Below are 22,076 nucleotides of genomic sequence, written 5' to 3' on the forward strand. Positions count from 1 at the left end.
GTGCAAATTTAATGGTGGTAGATTTGGGGATTCATCTCAAGCCACCAAATGAATGATATAGTCTACTAGTATATATTGAGAACACTAATTAAAGTTACCAAAAAAAGAAAATACGATCTCTAGCAAATCCATGCATGTGAGAGAACTTGAATTCGGTTCAAGTTCAGTTTACTCGAAGATTGTGTTATTTGGTTTAAGGTTTACATTCATTTACCTCCACAACTCCATTAATTAGCCATATACTACAAATATAAGATGTTTACAATCCTGTATGAATCAATATATAACCAGCAGACATAGTTAATTATATGTTCATCATGTTGTCTTATCATCAATCATCTACAGCCATCAAAGCTTATTGAATATTATACGTTCGTTTATTAGTAATACTACGTCACTAATCACTTTTCCTCACAAAACTTGCAACATCTTGATTAACATAAAAGTTTTTGAATAATAGGGTTTGCTAAGTTATACTGCTACATGGCTACATGTTATTTTTTTTTTTTAGATATATGATATATCTATCAAAATATCAAAGTTTCATTCTTAACATATAAGCTTTGTATTTATTTAGGTTGAAAAAATTATCTATAACATAAAAGTTTTTTAGTGCTACTATACCACTAAAAAATAACGTAGATATAGAGAAGACTACATACTTTATTAAGTCATAAAAAAACAAAAACTAAAAACTAAAACCAACCCAGTCAATATCCTATATGTTCTAAGTCAACTGGTACGTACCCATTTCATTTTAAAAATAAAATAACATAAATAGTGGTACCATTTCTGACGTTATATATGAAGTTGCAAGGAAATGTTATAAATTTACGTCTCCTACCATAATAAGATGAAAACAAAAACCCTCAGATTTTGCAACCCTATCAATAGTAAAATGGGAAAGAGTTGTCTTGTGACTACTTTTCTCTCGCTTCTCCTTCTCTTCCTTCAAACCCCTAAATATGTTAATGCCAGTTTCAGCTGCTACGGTGACTTTTTCAATTTTAACTACGGCGTCAGTCGAGACTCCCTCTTCTCTTCCCTTCCTTCTAACGTCGTTGCAAACGGCGGTTTCTACAACGCGTCCTTTGGCAGAGAATCCAAAGACAACAGAGTCCACGTTGTTGCCTCATGCAGACGAGGCTACGAGAAGCAAGCTTGCAAGACATGTCTCGAACATGTGATTGACGACACCAAATCAAAGTGTCCTAATCAAAAAGAGTCTTTCTCCTGGGTCACTGATCAATCCGACGACGTTTTATGCTCTCTACGTTACACCAACCGCTCAACTTTTGGCAAACTGGAGCTCTCTCCAGTTGTTATCAACGCTAACCCAAACAGTATAAATTCATCCATATCCCAGAACATGACCTTGTTCAGCCAAGAATGGATTGCAGTGGTTAACCGGACGCTCGAGGCCGCTTCCACCGCTGAGACTTCCTCAGTGCTCAAGTACTATAACGCCACAAAAACAAAGTTCACACAAATTCCAGATGTTTACGCGTTGATGCAATGCACGCCTGACCTATCGCCAGGCGACTGCAAGAGATGTCTAAGAGAGTGTGTGAATTACTTTCAAAGCCAGTCCTGGGGAAAACAAGGAGCTGGGGTTAGTCGGCCTAGCTGTTATTTCCGGTGGGATATTTATCCTTTCTATAAAGCTTTTGATAATGTTACAAGAGTTTCTGCTCTTCCTCCTCAAGCTTCTTCGACTATGCTCAATTGCGTGAAAGACAAGAAAAGTTTTCAAGGAAGCAAAATTGCAATTATTGTGGTCCCAACGGTTATCAATCTCTTCGTATTTGTGGTTCTAATACTTTCTTGGAAGAGAAAGCCGTCACACACCGGAATCAATGGTAAAGTCTTTTAAGATCTTGAAACTCAAAACAGGTAATAAGTGGATAGATATAAATCTTTTATACACTTTTTTCGTCTCTTCTCACTGAAATACCTAACACGTTCTCTCGAGATGATTGTTTATTTTTGTTATTCATTATGAAACTTGACTCCCTCTTTTTACCGATTAGATCCAATTGGATTTAGTGAGCTCTTAAATCGATCTTATGTGAACATATGAAGAAAATTAAAGGAAAATAATGAGATCCTTTTTAACATGTTTTGACAAATTTTGTGATGACGTGCAGAGGCTTTTGATTGGAATGATGGTCAATCTATGGTACGTTTTGATCTTGGTATGATCTTATTGGCAACCAATAACTTCTCTCTAGAAAATAAGCTTGGCCAAGGTGGATTTGGATCTGTCTACAAGGTAAATAAAGTAGCTATAGAATCTTAACAAAATCTTTACTTGGGTAAGTGATCTTTTATTATAGCAAGAGAATGGTTTTTTCAGGGAATATTACCGAGTGGGCAAGAGATAGCGGTAAAGAGATTAATAAAAGGTTCAGGGCAAGGAAATATGGAGTTCAAGAATGAGGTCTTACTCTTGACAAGGCTCCAACATAGGAATCTGGTCAAGCTTCTTGGGTTTTGTAATGACAAAGATGAAGAGATTCTTGTCTACGAGTTCGTCCCCAATGCAAGCCTTGACCGCTTCATATTTGGTGAGCCTTTCGAGAGATCCATGCATCTTTAATTTGTACTACGTTGATAGCAAACAATGTGAAAAAAAAAAAAAAACTGTTTAATTTCTTTGAGATGTGCAGATGAAGAAAAACGCCGGATTCTGACATGGGATGTGAGGTACATAATCATAGAAGGAGTTGCGAGAGGGCTTCAATATCTCCATGAAGATTCTCAGTTGAGGATTATTCACAGAGATTTGAAGGCAAGCAATATCCTTTTAGACGCAGATATGAACCCTAAGGTTGCAGACTTTGGGATGGCGAGGCTGTTCAATATGGATGAGACTCGAGGACAGACAAGCAGAGTAGTTGGAACATAGTAAGTAGCTCGGCTTTTTTTTTTTCAAAAAAGATTCTTACATCAGCATCACCTTTAATATGATTTGGATAATGCAGCGGATATATGGCTCCAGAATACGCGACATACGGACAATTCTCAGCTAAATCGGATGTTTATAGTTTTGGTGTGATGCTGCTAGAGATGATATGTGGTAAAACCAACAAAAACTTGGAAAAGGAAGAAGAGGAAGAAGAAGAGCTTTCAGCTTTTGTAAGCTTCTCACTTATATTGATAATCTTTATTCTTCTTTTCTTCATCATCTTCTTATCGAACTTTTAAAAATTATTTCAGGTGTGGAAGAGGTGGACTGAAGGAAGATTTGAAGAAATCATTGATCCTTTGGCTGCTCCGAGTAACAACATCTCAATAAACGAAGTAGTGAAGCTCATCCACATAGGTTTGTTGTGTGTTCAAGAGAATGTTTCCAAAAGACCTAGCATGACTTCAATCCTCTTTTGGCTTGAAAGACACGCTAACACCACCATGCCTGTGCCCACACCTGTTGCTTTTTTTACACGGCCATCACCCTCACCATCACCATCACCATCACCATCCTCGTCACTGTGATGCTTATGAGCACTTAAGCATGTATGTATTATACCACGTTGTCTGTCTCTGTATTCTGTACAATGGCAGATATTGAGCAAAAGATGCCGTGTAGTATAAGCAAATTTATGTTTATTTTAGTGGTAACGAGTTATGCGTTCTTATTTTTAGTTAACATGGTTAAGAGTAAGACAACGTACTTTTCAAAAGTTGTCGAAAACTTATATTATAAAAAGGTTTGATTAATAAGACTCTCCTAATATTAATCAAAATTTTTTTGTGGGAAGTTGCGCGTGTGGATCTCACTCGCGGCGATTTCTCTCTCAAACCACCTTCTCTTCTGATCACAATCTTGTGCGCCGTCGGTAGGGTTCTCCGTTGATTCCGGCTACGAAGAGGACCCTGTGGCTCATGGTGCTTCATCGTAAAACGCTGCATCAGCTAGGCAAAGATCTCAGACCAAAATCAAGGGAGACGTGGAGGGGAGAAGTCTCTGCAAGACACTGTCAGTGAGAGCTCCATCACCGGTGTAGCGACGCAGAACAGAAAAAGGAGATTCACGGCGAGGAACGAGTGAAGATGATGGTTAGATCTATAGACTGGAGATTCTGGAAGTTTCACCGCACTGTTGTTCGATGGGGGAGGTCGTCTGCGGCAAGGCGGAGCTAAGCCACCGTTGAAGGTTTGCAGATCTACTCCCTACCGCTATTCCTCTCTCACGACTAAGCTTGGATCTCTTTGATTCTTCCTCCTCAACTACGGCTCAACGGTGGCGGAATGGCAACGGATCTTGGATCACCATCTCCGTTCGACTCACAGCGTCCAAGCACACTAGAGGCCCTGTTCCGGTGTGTATTTGCAATTCTTGGACGGCGGCTCCAACAAAATTTTTCTTTTGGAGGATTAGGGTTTCCTGTACCGGTTAAGGAAACCGAGTCGATTTTGTATCTTGTGGTTTTGTTTGGTTTGTTGTATTCGGTTTAAGCCTTATGGGAATTATAATGGGCCTAAATCCGGAAATAGCCCATTGGACATTTATTTATATAATTGAATACCGTTTGACAAAAAAAAAATTTAATTAACCAAACCGGAAAAATATTGTTTACATACAAAAATAAAATACGGTAAAACATGGGAAGTTCATGCTTATTTATGCGCTTTTGTATTAGCATCACGAGGAACTAAAGATAAAATAAAGTTTGAAAATTCCTCTTTGCTCTTCTCCACTTCAACATTACTTATCTTCTTAAAGATAGTAACAATGGTGGAAGTTCATTCACTTAAAACTTGTTAATATTATTCACTTAAAGATAGCTTCTGAATTAGTTAAAATATTAGAAAAATGAACAAGTATTATTATAGATTAATCATAATTCACCATTTGTTACCGTAGGTTTGTTCTATTTATTTTCCCTGTCCAAATCATTGAGCTTCAAGAAATACTAGAATAAGCTAAAAAAACTAGGAATTCATAGTTTAATTTAAGGACTATTGTGGCTATTGTTTTTAAGAATCAATAGCAAAAAAAGTATAGAAAATTGAGCATCTTATAAAATTATAGTATGGTCCAATAGTCACAGTAGACCATAAAAAACTAATAACGTCATGTAATTTTTATTAAAATTATAAAAATTTAAGACAAATTATAGGAAATAAATATCATGGAGGCTTGGAGTGTTCAAGCCATGAAAATTTGATAGATATATTTTCATCATATGAAACTTTATCTGCAAATTGGAGAATAACAAAACTGTCCAAAAATATTTGTTCTAATTGCATTAAGATTTTTTTAGAAGACTTACGAGTTTGTCAGAAATTGCTGTATATACAAAAAAAAATTCACTCTTTTTTATTTTTTGAATTGTGATATTCTTTATTCCGTACCAAATGTAGACTGCCTAGCAAAGGGAGACTTTTTGGTCACGCGAATTTATCGAAAAAGATGTGCATGTAGGGTTACATCACACGAAGTGATTAAAACGTTAAGTGTTTTTACCCTTTCTATACGGCTATTCCATACATGCGACATATGTGACACATTGGGGCTAATGGCCAACTTACATTGGTGGTCATTTTAATATATTTTTTAACTTATAAATAAATATTAAAATACAAAATTATAATAAATAAACATTAAAAACTTGAAATTATATAATTTTTTTAAAAACATAAAAAAATAATCTAAAAAACTAAAACATAATCGCTTTTCCTTCTATTTTAATAAACTCTTTCACCAAATTTTCATAATCTTTCTTATTTCTGTGTCACGACCTTACTTGATTCATTCACAGTTTAGGGTACTATTTTTTTTTGTATATTTTAAGAAAAAAAGAGTCGTAGATGAGTTGTTTAGAAAATAATAAGACTTCCAAAACCATAATGATACACCATATTTTTCAAAATTGAAGGTTAAAAAAAACAAAAAAAAACAATATATTTTGGGGCCGGAGCCAAATGCCTTTTTTCTTACTCATACTCACGGCTCTGATTGGAAGATGACCAAACCCCTTCTACGGTTCTAAAATCTGTTTTGGTCTTCTTCAAATAGCATAATTCGATATTTCCACATTCACACAGAGATGTGTAAATCTCATTTATACGTTGTAATATTGTACACATCGCCTTTTATTTAATAGAAAAGGTTAATCTTTTAATATTTTTTTTGGGCACAAGAAAAGGCTAATCAAGATGTGAATTAAATTGAGCTAAAATTTTGTTAATCTCTGAATTTGAATGGCCATCTTAGAGCATGTCCACTGGAGAATGCTCATAGAGATCCTCATGTATTTCAGGCTTCTCTTTAGTGGATCTGTTTTTGATTCAATCAAAATGTTTACATACAATTTGATTCAATTAAAGGTTACATACAATTAAGAAACTTGCAATTGTTTTAAAAATTTTGAATTATGATGATTAAGTAACTTTGATAAAATTTCTCTAGTAGAGGATAATTTTGATTTAAATATTTAGTGGATTACTTTGATTAATTTAATATTAATAATATGATTAGTTTATTTTTGAGTAACCCATATGGGTTTCTCCACTCGACATGGTCTTAGAAGTCAACCACCACTCAGATTTCTTGTGTAGTCAACAAAAACCATTCTCACTCATCCACCTAACTATACAAATATAACATTTACTCCCTCATTACAAAAAAAAAAACAAAGAATGAACAAATCCTTAAACTCCATTTCTTAATTTTCTTAACAATAATAATGAAGAACTCTACTGCGATTTTGCTCACTTCTTCCTTTATTCTTCTCCTTCAAACCCTCCACGGCGTTAATGCCGGTTTCGTCTGCATCGGAAGTTCCTTCCGTACCAATAGCAGCTACCACAAAAACCGTGACTCTCTCTTCTCTACTCTTTCTGATAAAGTCACAACAAACGGTGGATTCTACAATGCTTCACTCGACGGAGTTCACGTTCTTGCCTTCTGTAGAAGAGACTACGAGAGGCAAGGTTGTATCGACTGCGTCGAAAAATCCATTCGACAGATTAAAACAAGTTGTTCTAACCTTGTTGATTCGTTCAACTGCGACAGTGACGATAGAGACCGTGTTTCTTGTTTTGTACGTACCACAAATCACTCAACTTATAGGCTACCCGAGTTTGGGCCGGCTACGCTTGATCCGAGCCCTCTTGCTATCGACACATCCACCAAGAACATGACCCTGTTCCGCCAAGAATGGGATGCAATGGTTGACCGGGCACTCGAGGCTGCAACCGTTGACACTTCCACAGCGGTTCTTAAGTATTACGGTGCTGTCAAAGCAGAGTTCACTGAGTTTCCAAATGTTTACATGATGATGCAATGCACACCGGACATAACTTCAGACGAGTGCAAGAAATGTTTGCAAGAGTCCGTTACCTATTTTAAAAATCAGTTCTGGGGAAGACAAGGAGGCGGGATTTGTCGACCGAGCTGTGTTTTCCGGTGGGATCTTGATGCTTTTTACGGCGCTTTTGCTAATGTAACAAGAGTTTCTGCGCCTCCTCGAGCTTTGGTTCCTCGAGCACAAGCCATGAATGATAAACATTGTCGAGTGGTAAAGGGAGGTAAGTCCCGCCACATAGTTGGAGTAATTTAACATGGTTTTCTTGCCCATGAAGATTAGTCTTTGGGCCTACAAAGACTTTTGGATCTCTCCTAAATTATTAAAAAAAAATAATAATAATATTTTGAGATACTCAACATCTTGCAGGAGGAATTATTGCGATATTCGTGGTTCCTAGTTTCATTAATCTTCTCGTGTTTATCGGTCTGATCAAAGCCTATAGTCGGATAAGAAAATCGAACAACAGAATCAATGGTATGTTTTGTCAGTTAAACTTTGTGATGCATCATTGCTCATAAATCATAATTAAGTTGTTGTTTTTCTTTGGTATGTACAGAGCAGCAGGGTGATTCTGGTGGTCAATCTATGCTACGGTTTGATTTTGGCATGATACTAATCGCAACTGAGGACTTCTCCTCTGTAAATACGATTGGCCAAGGTGGATTTGGATCTGTATACAAGGTAAATAAACTTGTAAAAATGTTCTATCAAAATATATCTTTAGATGGGTCAGAAACCTTATAGCATGAGAATCGGGTTTGCAGGGGATATTACCAGGCGGGCAGGAGGTAGCGGTAAAGAGATTAAAAAAAGGCTCAGGACAAGGAGATATAGAGTTCAAGAACGAGGTTTTACTCTTGACAAGACTCCAACATAGGAACCTAGTTAAGCTTTTTGGTTTTTGTAATGAAGGAGATGAACAGATTATTGTCTACGAGTTTGTCCCAAATTCAAGCCTCGACAATTTCATATTTGGTGAGCCTTTTCACTTAGATGCTGTGTGAGTTTTGAATATTCAGTATTATTGACGCTTCTTTGGAAATATGCAGATGAAGAGAAACGTTTGCTACTAACGTGGAACATGAGGTTCAGAATTATAGAAGGCGTTGCACGAGGTCTTCTTTATCTACACGAAGATTCTCAGCTAAGGATTATACACCGAGACTTGAAGGCAAGCAATGTCCTTTTAGATGCAGATATGAATCCTAAAATTTCAGACTTTGGGATGGCAAGGTTGTTCAACATGGACCAGACTCGAGCAGTGACAAGAAAAGTAGTTGGAACCTTGTAAGTTTTGCTCCTCTTTTATTCTTCTACAGAAATTCAGATAATATTAAAAATTAGGACCATCTGTAATGTTATTGTTGCATGTTCGTAGGGGGTATATGGCTCCTGAGTACGTTAAGAACAGAAGAGTTTCAGCCAAGACAGACGTTTACAGTTTCGGAGTCGTGCTTCTCGAGATAATAACCGGTCGAAGTAACAAGAATTATTTCGAATCCCTCGGGCTCCCTGCATATGTAAGCATATATATAATGAAGTATTGTTTCTTACTTAATACACAAATGATTCTCAAATTTTATTGAGTAAAAAGTTATGATAATATATATAGGCGTGGAAGTGTTGGGTTGCGGGCGAGGCAGCGAGTATCATCGATCATGTCCTGAGTAGGAGCTCTACAACCGAAATCATGAGATTCATTCACATTGGTTTGTTGTGCGTTCAAGAGAATGTTGCAAAAAGACCAACCATGAATTTGGTTCTTCAGTGGCTTGCAAGTGACACTGTCGTGATTCCGTTACCTACAGCTGCTGGTTTCACCACACATCTTCCTGTTGAATTGCATGGAACCGATGCATCGAATCAAGCCCAAGGTGGAGCTGGCACGTTGTCATTGAATATGCTCACAGTCACCGAGTTAAGTCCTCGTTGAAACTGCGAGATCATTCTGTAACCTCATACATCTAATTAATTGTGTCAGGAGAAAATAGAGATTAAGCAAGTGTTTATTTTAGGTCAATGAGTACAATTAAACTCTATTGAACTTTTCCTCGTCCACGTTAATCTGATGTAAGGATTCGAAAAATAAATTTTAGGGATATAGATACTTATGTTATCTATCTATCTATATTAACATTTTCACAGCAATTTTGGCAAAGTGTGCTTGAAATTGAGACTTATTTACATATCATGCCATTATAATTAATATATTTTTTAAAACAATTAAAAAACAAAATCGAAACAAATAATTTCAAAATCATTAAGTTAATCCAGTTATTGTATCCATATATACTCATCTTGAAACCATTACAACCTTCCTTAACTACCTTCGGCTGCACGCCTAATTTCGTGCAATTGTTTTTTAAAATATCAATCAATCATAATCAATTACTGTTACTTTGATATCAATCTCTAAACTCCAAAATTCATCAATCATACGAGATTTATGGAACATAATATTCTCAATCATAAACAAAAAATCAAAACTTCCCAAACAACTCGGTTCCCTAATATTCTATACATTAGATCTGCAATCATAACAATACCCATTTATAAACTATATAAACACAACCTCACCAATACAAATCCACAACCAAACACATTGACAACCAAACTTACCAATTACACTTTGATTCTGATATCATATAGCCTTCCAGACGATAGTCTATCTCTGCCTTTTCGTGAATCTGTTCCAAAGTGTTAGAATATGCCTGTCAAATCAGAAGACACTACTCAGTATCCAAGAAAAATCATTGCAATTACTTATCGATTCAGTTGAGGTCTGAATATATATATTTACAAATCGATAGTAAATTTTATTCTAGATCACCAGATAAAAACATTGCACAAACATTTAGGTGGCATATTTATGTTTTCAGGTCGGAAAGTCAGACTAATTGGGCTTGGTATTACTTTATATATCGTGCCTTCTATTCAAAAAGTGACTCATATACATGCTGGAGTCTAACTATGTGAAAAGTAAATCACAAAAACCAAAATTTTGGTGTGATGTTTGTAAGTCAGATGTGTCCCTTGTCATTGCAAGGTGAGATTGAAATAAAATGATGATCGACTGACTTTACGTTGTACAAAAATTTTAAGATTAACATTTCGTTTTTGGCCTTGCAGATACATGATTTATGTCAAAGTCATGAGTTTCTTTTCTTTATTTCTTTTTACACTTTTGTGCTACTCTAATCTTTTGAATCGGGACATGACTAATGTGCAGAAGTATTTTATACAGGACATACCAGAATGTATTTTATTAAGGAGAATTCTATTAATTTGGATATTTTTAGTTTTTTAAAGTAATATATGTGATTGTAATTGATGGTAATATAAAATTACAAAATTGTTTTGTGAGGAGGAAGACTATAATTGTTCATTAAATCCCTTATATAATTGGTCTTAGTTACAATATTATATCACTGGATTTAATAAATTTTTATTGGTCGTTAGATTCCTATATATCTCAACTATTGGTATAATAATATTATTACTTGTTTTCATTTCTATTGAACTGGATTTTCTAAATTTTAAGATTTGCGTAAAAACACTATAACTACATATTTATATATAATGTTTAACTACATAGTTATCCAAATTAAAGTATATATTCATGTCATTTCAATTGGTGATCATGTGTTCTTTTGGGCAAATATAGTTATTGTTTCTAGCAAAAGAATAAATATTGAGCCAGTTTCAAATGATCTTCGATTCTTTCACTATTAGAGTTTTATAAAATTATTAGAAAGATAACATTATTTATAGAAAATATAGTTTTAAATATATATATTTTTTACATCTCATAATATAATCATATTATTATATTATAATACATAGTGAAATTAATTTAATTTTGAAAATATGTAGGGTAATATTTATCAATTTTTGAATAATATTCACCAATTTTAGAATTTATAGGAGCAAAATATTGTGTATATAAATAAATTGAAGAGCAGTAGCAGTTGACAAAAAAAATATATATAATCAGTAGCAGTTTTATGTAATTTTATGTAATTTTAAGGGTGAATAATAAATTGGCTATGCAGCTCTCTGGCGACGACACAACTTTTTCTTCAAAATGATTCTCTTTTAATATATAGAAGATAATAATAATAAAAATGTAGAATATCAAATTAGATATAAATAGCAAATTCAAATAGAAAACCTTCTCGCTTCTAAAAAATCTCAGATCGAACAGAGATCTTAGTCATAGCAATATCGATTGAATAGGATATGAATCGTTTCTGAAAATCGAAAAAAAGACCGACAATAATGTTTCTCACTTTCCTTCTCTAGATATCTGACGCGATTGGGTTTTATAAATAGTAATGGGCCTCGACTAATTTAATACCCAATGGGCATCAACAGATTTAATACCCATACAAAAAAATTAAAAAGGTCTACAAATCCAATAACTAATTTAAATAAAAAAACAAAACATATACCACAAACCTATTTCTATATTTGATTTCAACAAAATTAACCAAAAATAACATATTCAATAGTAGTAATATAAATTATTAAAAAAATAAAATATTCCCAATCAACATGGTCAAATTAATATCTTCAGACTTAAAGTTTAAATAAACAATTGAAATTTTTTAGTACTATGAAATTATTTACTAATGTTATATAGATTTTAATATAGATTTACAATCCATAATATTTTATTATAAGTGTATATACTTACCATACAAGGTATCCATTACCATAGATAATAATCTGAAGATTGTGCAAATTTGTATTCCGTAGTCAAATTTATACGTACAAATAACCAACTAAAAATATATATATATATTACAAACAAACACAAAATATAAGTTAAATTTTGAATAAAATAATTTAAAAAATATGGGTGTGCGGTATACCGCGGGTTAAAATCTAGCCTGTTTGAAAAAAAACTCACTAAACTGAGAATAATAAAAGTTGCACAAATACAGTAAAACTTATATAAATTAATAATGTAATAATGCTAGAACCGTAAAATTCTAGAAAGAATTACACAGATGTTATAGAAAGTATGTTTATTCTTTATATGTTATACATTTTCTAAAACTTACTCAGATATTTCTTACTCTCGGTGTAGTTACAATCAACCTTTGTTTTTTTTTTTTTAATATTTTAATTAGAAAATATTAAAATACATCAGCAAATTAAAATACACACAATCCTCCATAATCCACGTCATTAGGCAGTTTTTTTTGTTTTTTCCCCAAAATCAACAGTTTCTTCTTTATATCGAAAGAGAGGGAAACTGAAAGGTTTTTACTGTTCACAACCGGAGTTGCCAAACTCTAATTCCGCCAACGATACTCTATCTTTCTCTACTCTCTCGCTATCATCTCTCGCCGTCCTCTCTCGCTATCATCTCTCGCTGTCCTCTCTTGCTTTCTCTCTCTCTTCCTCGTTGCTGTCTTGTTCGTTTTCGTCTACAGTCGTCTTCGTTTACGAGTTCCGATATGTGTTGAATCTTTATTTTTTAGTGTTCCGGCTGATGAGGGTTTTATCGATAGTTTACAGCTGATTGTCGTCGTCGTTAATTTACATTTGATGGCTGATTTGTTAGATCTATTCGATTTGATGGTTGAGTTACTGTATGCTTTACGACTGATTTATGATTTATCAATACATATGTGGCTGAGTTTATTTTATATTGCGGCTGAGTTTTCTTTACGATTTACGGCTGAGTTAGTTTTATCAATGTATTGATGACTTAGTTTGTTCTATGTTTTGGTTGAGTTATTTTATTCTTTACGGCTGAGTTATGTATTTGGGGCTGAGTTATCTTATGCTTTACAGCTGAGTTATGTATTTACGGCTGAGTTATTTTATGCTTTACAGCTGAGTTATGTATTTGTTGCTGAGTTATTTTATGCTTTAAGGCTGAGTTATGTATTTGTGGCTGAGTTATTTTATGCTTTGCGGCTGAGTTTGTTATACGTTATGGCTGATTTATTTGATGTTTTACTGCTGAATTATATTTATCAGATGGCTAAGCTTATTTCTGAAAAATAAGCAAGGGATTACCCTCCAAGACTTTACGCAGAAGGAGAGTCTCCTCTAGATTGTAAAAGCATTAACAACAATTTCAAGATGGGAGATTTTCCTGGGATTAGAGAATCAATAGAACAGGATGCGTGGGATAAAACGAAGGAGGCACCTATTGGAATATTTGCTAAGCTAGTTGATAGCCAATTTGTGTGGTCTGGTAAGATTGTACATTTCCTACTATGTAACCAGTTAAGAGTATATAAGAAGGAGATTTGGTGTCTCGTCGATAGTCAACCTATCAGGTTTGGCTTAAATGAAATTGCTCATATCATGAGGTTAAACACATACCCAATGCCTACAAAAAAGTTTGAACCTGAAGCTGACTATAAAGCGTTCTTCAAACTTATGAATATGCCTGGTGGGGAAGGTCCAAAGTTAGATGAACTAAGGGCAAGATTATTAGTGTGTCAGGGATGGTATCCTGACCAGCGTAAATGGTTGGGGTTGTTGCTTCTTCGAGCCATTGGACTTTATGCCTTGCTGATACTAAGATTTTTGTGTCTCCTAGTAGGTCTCAATTAACCTTATGCGTTGTAATACTTAAGGTGTCAATCTAGTTGGGAAAGTTTACTATCACTCAAGATGCAATCAAGAAGTCACAAGTTAAGCCAATTCAAAGAGTGTTTTTATGTAACAATCCTAGAATGATCAAAATGCAAAACGGAAATGAGTCACAGAACTAGAAACGAGAATGCATGACAAGAAGCGAAAATGAATAAAAACATAAATGAGTCTAAGCGTGAACTAAAAAGCAGGAAACGAAACAATTCCAGGAATGTAATAAAAATCAGAAAGAAAGAAGTCCTAAGGATGGGAGTAATTGACGTCGGTGGAGTATCCTAGTCTACAGAGTGTTTAACATGCCACAAGCAATCTATCCCTAGACAATGAACATCACTTCTTAGCTAATCCAATCTCTTGACAAAAGCTACTCAAACTCAACCACTTCCAAACCTAGCTCTCGCTAGAGAAACATGATCAAGCATGGCATGAAAAACAAGTTCATTCACATCAACAAACATCCTAGACAACTAATCTCTTAGGCTAGGAACGTAAGTCTCTGGCACTAGTTGGTCAGACATTTCATCAAACACCTTTTGGGTGTGGAAATGTCTCAAACCTAGTCCCAATTGATCAGAGAAAAACTAGTATTTCTTACTCTAGTCCAGAAGGGAATCATACAATCAACGCTTAAACACTCTACATCCTAGATCCTCCACCTAATCTATCTCATCCTCAAGAACTAACGCACTACTCAGATCCGAAAATCATCATCAACAATACAAACTCAGAAAACATTGAAACAAGCATTCTTAGATAAGTAAAAATGTGAAGAACAACTTTGTAGAAGGAATCAAATCAAAATACTGAATAAGTTCAAAGATCTCAGGATACAAAATCAGAGTACGTTTTTGGTGGCTAGGGAAACCTTACAAAAGAAAACGAGATAAAAACTAAGATGATGTCGCCAAGACTTAACAAAACGTATTTATAGTAAAGACATAAAATCCCTAAAACTTAAAACGACAAGATGAGGAGTCGGTTTGGGAATCTCCTGAAGCGTGTAAGATGGAACGTCTTCTTGACATGTGCGAATGAGTAATGGCTCGAGTGACTGATGGCGTTGGCTCGAGTGGAGTGATGGCGTTGGCTCGAGTGGAGTGACGTCGACTCGAACGGTAGTCGACTCGAACGGCACGACTGCGCGACTCGATCGGCACGACTGCGCGACTCGATCGGCACGACTGCGCGACTCGATCGGCACGACTGCACGACTCGATCGGCACGACTGCGCGACTCGATCGGCACGACTGCACGACTCGATCGGCACGACTGCACGACTCGATCGGCACGACTGCGCGACTCGATCGGCACGACTCCGAAGTCTCCTAAATACCTGAAATACTCCAAAATGCACGATGTATGCGAAGATAATGCAAGAACTACCTAAATATGCAAAGTGTACAAAAGAGATTAGAAATTTATGCAAAACAATTAGTTATCCTTACTAAATGCATGACAAAAACATGTTTAGTAGAGACAAAATATAGACATATCACTTGCATCATAACTCTAGAATACCATTTGAAAGTGCAAAAAGAGTTTTTGATGATGAAGCCATGAAGACTTATCCATGGGGTTAGTCAGCATTTGAAGCTCTTGTTGATTCTATAAAGATGTTAAGGCCTACGGGAAAGTCGTACACCATTAGTGGTCTTACACCCATGTTACAGATTTAGGCATATGATTCCGTCAAATGCTTTGGAGAGAGATTTGGGAATGTAGCCAATAATGATGACAAACCGTTGCTTCGATGGGGTGAAAACTGTACACGTTTAACGATTGAATTGATAATTGCTGAAGAGATCAGAGCGCTTGGTGAGATAAGGTTTGGTTGTGTTATGATAGTTACTGGCTGAGTTATTATTTTAGTGATGACCCGTTTAGACTATTCAGTATACACATTTTATGTGTTCAGTTTTGTTTCATACTTAACTTAAACTAGATTTTAACCCGCGGTACACTGCGGGACAATATTTTTGTAACAAAAAACTAAATTTTTAAAAATTGTATTTGTTTGTTAATTTTGTTTCTTTTGTTTATTATATTTAGTTTTTAAGACTGTATAATTGTATTTTGATTGTTAATTCTAAAATTTGACCAGTTGTACACCGCAGACACAAGACAATTATTTAGTTTTATTTATTTTAATGTTACATTTGTACCATATTGAATTTCTTATGGTTATAAAAACTTAAATTTTGAGTGCTTTTTAGATTTAACCCGTGAAAGAATTATTCTTACATTATTATATTTTTAAATTTTTAGTGTTTTTAAATTTAATCTGTAACTTTAATGTTTTTAATTTTTTTTGTTTTTTTTAGGTTTAAGTTATTATGCAGTATACCGCAGATTAATTTATATTATAAATACTCCAATTTCTTAAATTTAACCCGTGAAATATTTGTTTTTACTTTTTTTATCATCATATTAGTAACCATTAATGATTTTAGTTGTTCATATCAAAGAATATAATTAATACTGAATAATAGAGTTTTTAAAGGAAAAAAATATTGTATAGATATTTTTGGCATATGTTTATTAAGTGTAATAAATATCTTAATATATAAATTTTTGTAAGAATTTATAAACCAAAATAATAGAGACATTTTAGGAATCTAATTGATTTTGTTTTTTTGTGCAATTTTTTAGGGATTAACTTTGTAAATAAGTATAACTTAAAGGATAGAACACCAAATGTACTTCAAATCATAGAAACACCACATGAAAATTATTTAGTTTTATTTATTGTGTAATGTGAGGAATCTGAAGAATCAACCCTTAAATACCTCAAATCAAGTAATTTAGATAACTAAATCTACATTTTACAATCAAAATATGTAAAGCAAAAATTTAGAGAAAGTCTATGCAAACAAAATTTTTATAGTTGGCCCTTAAATCCAAGACTTGTGCTTTAAAGTTTCTTTTCACCGATTAAAAATAAAATAAAATAAGACAAAAGAAGACAAAAAGTCTATCTTCTTCTCCGCCGTTTCATCCCCAACCCCAAGCATCATCCATTAAACATGATTCACCTAGAGTCAAAAAACAATTAAACATGTTTTCATTACTATGATTCTTTCTAATAAAATAATTGTTTGGCAATGAACCAAAGTGAAGAAAAAGTACCTTTTAAAAGTGAGCAGTGTAAAATCAAATCTTTTTTTTTTGTTTACAGATGCATTGATAACACCCTGTGGTACAAAAATAAACCATATCAGATAGGAATATATGAAAACAAAATAAGTAACAATATCAGTTTCAAGAATAAACAGAGAATAAGTAACAAATAATCACATTGTCGTTTATTCTTGAAACATTTGAATAACAATGAGTGAAGGACTTTCACGTCACGCGGTTGCGCAAGGACGAATAGAGTTATGTAACTTTAGTTGTGGTTGTGTTTATTGTTTTTGATGTGGTGAATAAGAAGTATTTATGGTGTAGATGGCAGGGTTTTATGTGAGTTAGTGTAGATAATCTTGGTGAGCAAGTTGAAAATATATTTAACTACGTAAAATCCCACGCGTTGCGTGCGTTAGATATATTCTTGTATGCTTTTTGGTATCTAATTTGGGTTATCTATTTTACTTTTTGAATCAATTGTTGTTGGTCTTATATTCCAGTTGGTTGAATTTCTACCCAATGAATTTTTAATAATTATGGATTTTGGTTTGAAATAATTGTTTAAATATTTGTGGGATATATTCCGCTGAATACTATGTCATATGGCCATTTTGTTACATATGCGCTGATTATGTTTGGTTAGCTTTTTTTTTAAAACTACTAACTTTGTTTACCCAGTTCACGGTGGCAATATCTACGTCTGGGGAGAGACTGAGCTCTCAACATCCACTATAATATGCCGGAAAATACCTCCGTTGTGGTTTACACATTAATGACTTACAGAATAGAGATACATCAATTTGGAAGTGAAGTTGTATTTGAAGAAATCATATAATAAAACCTTGGGGAAACAGCTTGGGAGGGGCAAGATTTCTCTGCATTCTCATCTCTTTCTCAATTTCGAGTTCAAGTAATGACTGACAAGTATGTAGTATTGTGTATCCCCCGAAGGAAAACAACACGTTTGTATATGTACATCTATATATATAAAGCTAACTTTTTCTCTCCTCTCTTCTCCTTCCTCCACATCATCATCCACCTAATCAATTTTTTTTTTGTTTTTGCATTAAAAAAATACTATTTTAAATAATCATTAATTGCTTATTTATTATTTATAATTAATAATACTTAAAAGTAAATAAAAACGAATTAAATAAAATTAATAAAATTTTAAAATAGTATAAAAAATAACATAAATTTTTTAGTAAATAATAAAAATAATAACTATATAAAAATGAATTAAGTAAAATAAATGAAATATTTAAAATATTTAAAATAATACTATGAATTTATTATAGTAATAGTGTTATTATTCAAATCATAACCAAAAATGATCATATTCCAAAATTTATAATGGGTTAATGAGTTTTAGAATGGAAGTAAGATTTTAATGCATGGTCGAGTAAAAAAACAATTTATGTAATTGTATTTATAAAAATCTAAACAGAAAAATAAAATTGAAGTGGAACATTAGTTTCTAAGAAACATATACTACAAAGATTTATTATTAAATTTCACCTACAAAATATAAAAAATTAGGGAAATATCTTTAGTCAAGTGGTTATAGTACCACTTCTGCGACTGAACCCACCAGAGTTCGACTCCACTAAGTCGTGTTACCCTACGTAGTAGAGATTGGTCTTGTCGATTCAATGATGAAAAAAAAATTAAGTACTTAACTCAATTTAAAAGTTTTAATCTAAAACAAAGATATTGTAAGGGTCACATTTTCTTTTGGGAAAACTATGAAAAATAATTTGGAAAAGATAATCCATCTAAAAAAACAATATCAATGGTCATAAAATATAGAAAAAATGAACATCTTTAAAAAAAATCAATTTTAGTGTGAACATGTTTTTTTAGTGAACGGATATTCATTGTATGATAAGATGACGTTTGAGGTAGTGGTTGCGAGGTTGCGAGGTTGAACGGTGGTTATTAGAACCGGTGGGAGCCCGTGTACTGTTGGAACTGGTGGGAGCGTGTAAACCTTGATCAGACAGGAACAACTATGAGAGATGGCGGAGAGAAATCAGAGAAAAACAGATCGGAGAAGTAGAGATCAGAGAAGAAAATATATAAAAAAGTAATTATTAGATAACAAGAAAAAAATAAATTGAAATACATGCAAATCGGCGAAGAAATAGGAGGAAGAGTCAATTTACCTTTCAGATCTACGCCGGTGAGAGAGGAGGAAGAAAGAGGGCGAGAGAGGAGGAAGAAAGAGGGCGAGAGAGGAGTAAGGGAGACGGTGAAGAAAGAGGAGAAAGAGAGACAGTGACTAGGGTTAGGGTTTAGATCGGAGAAGAAGAAGATCGAAGAAGGAACGGCTTTAGGGTTTGAACTTTGCTCAAACTAACATTCGCCTCTATATAGACTTTTTAACCCCTCGCGAATCCCTCGCAGCATTTGCAATGAAATAACTAGAAAACCTCGCAAATCAGTCGCACAACTGACAAAACCGACCAATAAAAACACCCCAAATTTGCGAGGGATTAACAAGTACCGATCACAAATCCCTCACAAATTGCAACAAAGTAACTAGAAACCTCGCAAATCAGTCCCAACAACCGACCAAACCGACCAATAAAAACACCCCATCTTTGCGAGAGAAATGCGAAGACCTGTATAATATACCTCGCTAATCCCTCGGAAACTTATAAATCATTCTTAAAAAATACATTATCCACAAGTTTTCAATCATATTCATCTTCTGAATTATTAGAAAGTACATTATCCTCGATAGAATCTACTCAATCAAAAGCTCAAGAAATACAAATGGTTCATTTAAACTCAATCAGCTGGTTTGGCATATGTCCACATCGGTAATCAGCTGGTTCAGCTATCATGCTTGTAAAATACTATCACGTTTGTAAGTGATAAAATCTCTCTTTCATGTTTGTTCCTATGTTTTGGAAAGCTCTTTGTTTGTATGGTTGGTGATACTATGGACTCTACATTACAACTACCGATCAAAAAACTTCAACACTCAGTCTCATAATGAAAGTAAATCACTCCAGGTTTATCATCACATCTTGCTTTATATATTTTCCGTGTCTCTACCTCAAAGTTTCTTTAAACATCTTAGCAACTTTCTTGACATGCCAATATATTCCTTGATCTCAAAAGTTTCTTGTCTCTTGATGTTGGTCAGTAATGATCTTCTTTAGTTTCTGGCAAAATCTTAACTTTGCTAGGGAATCGTGAGTGAGTGGTGAGGGATTAGCGAGGGTCAATCGCACGTCCCTCACAATTTGTGATTGATCTGCGAGGCCCAATAAGAAATACGTCGCTAAGTCCTCGCAAGTTTATAAATTATTTTTAATCCTTTGGAAAATATTACCATGTTGGTTAGTGATACAATCCCTCTTTCATGTTTGTTCTTATGTTTTGGAAAGGTTTTTGTTCGTATGTTCCGTGATTACTGGACTATGGACTCTACATTGCAATTGCTGATAAAAAACTTCAACACTCAGTCTCATAATGAAAAGTAAATCACTCCACGTTTATCATCACATCTTGATTTGTATATCTTATGTGTCTTCACGTCAAAGTTTCTTTAATAAACATCTTAGAAACTTCCTTGACATGCCATTATATTCCTTAATCTCAAAAGTTTCTTGTCCTTTGATGTTGGTTACTAATGCTCTTCTTTAGTTTGCGGGCAAAAGCTCAAGAAACACAAATGGTAGGAGATGGTGAATGAAGACACGACAATCATGGCTCTTCCTACTTGAAATTTTTTGGTCTTGCTCTACACTTCTTGAAAATTTTGATACAAATCCAGCTGGAAACAGACCAACAGTACTCGAGTGACTCCAGCCTGTCCAATCTGGCTCGTGAACCAATTTAGTAGCAGGGAGAGTGCACCACACTCTATCATGTTGGATTGGGCAATTGATTAATCCCTATGGCTAGGCAGATAATGCTCTTACTAAGAAAAATTCATATTGTTTCTCAAGAATTTTAGATGGAAAACACCTTCGCCAACGCCACTCTCCAATCTCCATTTCCCCCCACACAAGCAAAAAATAGGAGCCACGAGTGAAAGTTATTTTTTTGTCAACGATTAAAACTAAAATAAAAATTCAAAAATGTCAATGATATTGTAAATTGGTGCTATCTACCTCTAAGCAAGACGGCATTGTCTTTCCCGCTATTAGAGTCAACATATAAATTATGCTTGTATTATATAAAGTGTAGTCTTAATAAATTGAGCATAAGGATACGTTGGGTCTGCCCCATGTGAAGGATATTTATCTGTTGCATTTTATTCCCTGCATTTGATGGTCTTTATTTACCTATCTTGTTGTTTTTGTCCTCCGTTTAGGTGACTATCTGATAGAGGGCTGGGTTTCATTAGTACTGAATATATTTTCGCTTTTTACTTTATTTGAGTCTAAGTACATTATTGTTAGAAAGGATACCTTTTTCTCATTTGGGATGCTTGTTCTCTGTTGGTGGTGGGTGTTCTTGAAAGCCAATGTCCTTTCGATGTCCGTCACAGCTTCCTAAACAAACTAATAGAGTCTCCATTAAAAGAAAAAGGGAAGAGAAGAAGTACATACCAGATGACAAGGTCTTTGGTTATTAGATGGGGCCTCTCGTTTGAGTCCCTATCTTCAGCCTTCGTGTGGTTGTTATATCTGCTGGTCGGAGCTGCGGAAGGACTACGCATTTCAAGTTTCACTGGAGTTTAAAAGTAGTAAAGAAGAAGAAGAGATCAATGAAAACATAGCTTACTTAGTAATTGAGAGAATACCTGTTGTCACCTATATGTGCGGGCGTTGTTGAATACTTCTTTGTATACAATGTTTTTAAGTGTATTTGTTGCCTCCTCCTCCATGTTAAGGACCTTCAACCCTCCTTCTGAAGTTACTCGTGATAGCGCCGCATACAATTGTCCATGACTGAAAACTGGTTTTGGCAAATATAAGCCAACTTGTTCCAGACTTTGACCCTGACTTTTATTAATAGTCATTGCGTATCTCAAACGTAGAGGGAATTGTCGTATTT

The 22,076-nt window shown here is 34.3% G+C and overlaps 2 protein-coding genes across 3 annotated transcripts in view; both read left to right on the plus strand.

The window, feature by feature from the left end:
* Positions 862-3,809, plus strand: LOC104737293 (cysteine-rich receptor-like protein kinase 37). The gene is made up of 6 exons (XM_010457430.2): positions 862-1,859; positions 2,148-2,272; positions 2,357-2,567; positions 2,670-2,907; positions 2,985-3,138; positions 3,220-3,809. Exons 1-6 carry the CDS (start codon positions 899-901, stop codon positions 3,493-3,495), a joined length of 1,965 nt encoding a protein of 654 aa, XP_010455732.1. The 5' UTR covers positions 862-898; the 3' UTR covers positions 3,496-3,809.
* LOC104737297 (cysteine-rich receptor-like protein kinase 38) overlaps positions 6,645-22,076 on the plus strand; it is a 44,428-nt gene continuing 28,996 nt past the window's right edge. Inside the window, exons 1-7 of one of the 2 annotated variants that reach the window (XM_010457436.1) lie at positions 6,645-7,536; positions 7,683-7,790; positions 7,873-7,997; positions 8,081-8,291; positions 8,366-8,603; positions 8,695-8,836; positions 8,929-9,458. In XM_010457436.1, the coding sequence (XP_010455738.1) occupies positions 6,693-7,536; positions 7,683-7,790; positions 7,873-7,997; positions 8,081-8,291; positions 8,366-8,603; positions 8,695-8,836; positions 8,929-9,249 (1,989 nt within the window). In that variant the 5' untranslated portion in view covers positions 6,645-6,692 and the 3' untranslated portion in view covers positions 9,250-9,458. Of the gene's footprint in view, positions 7,537-7,682; positions 7,791-7,872; positions 7,998-8,080; positions 8,292-8,365; positions 8,604-8,694; positions 8,837-8,928; positions 9,459-22,076 lie in introns of those variants that run through there. The other variant, XM_019235155.1, reaches the window with a different exon arrangement.

Source organism: Camelina sativa, chromosome 13, assembly GCF_000633955.1.
Source record: "Camelina sativa cultivar DH55 chromosome 13, Cs, whole genome shotgun sequence".
Classification (NCBI taxonomy): Eukaryota; Viridiplantae; Streptophyta; class Magnoliopsida; order Brassicales; family Brassicaceae; genus Camelina; species Camelina sativa.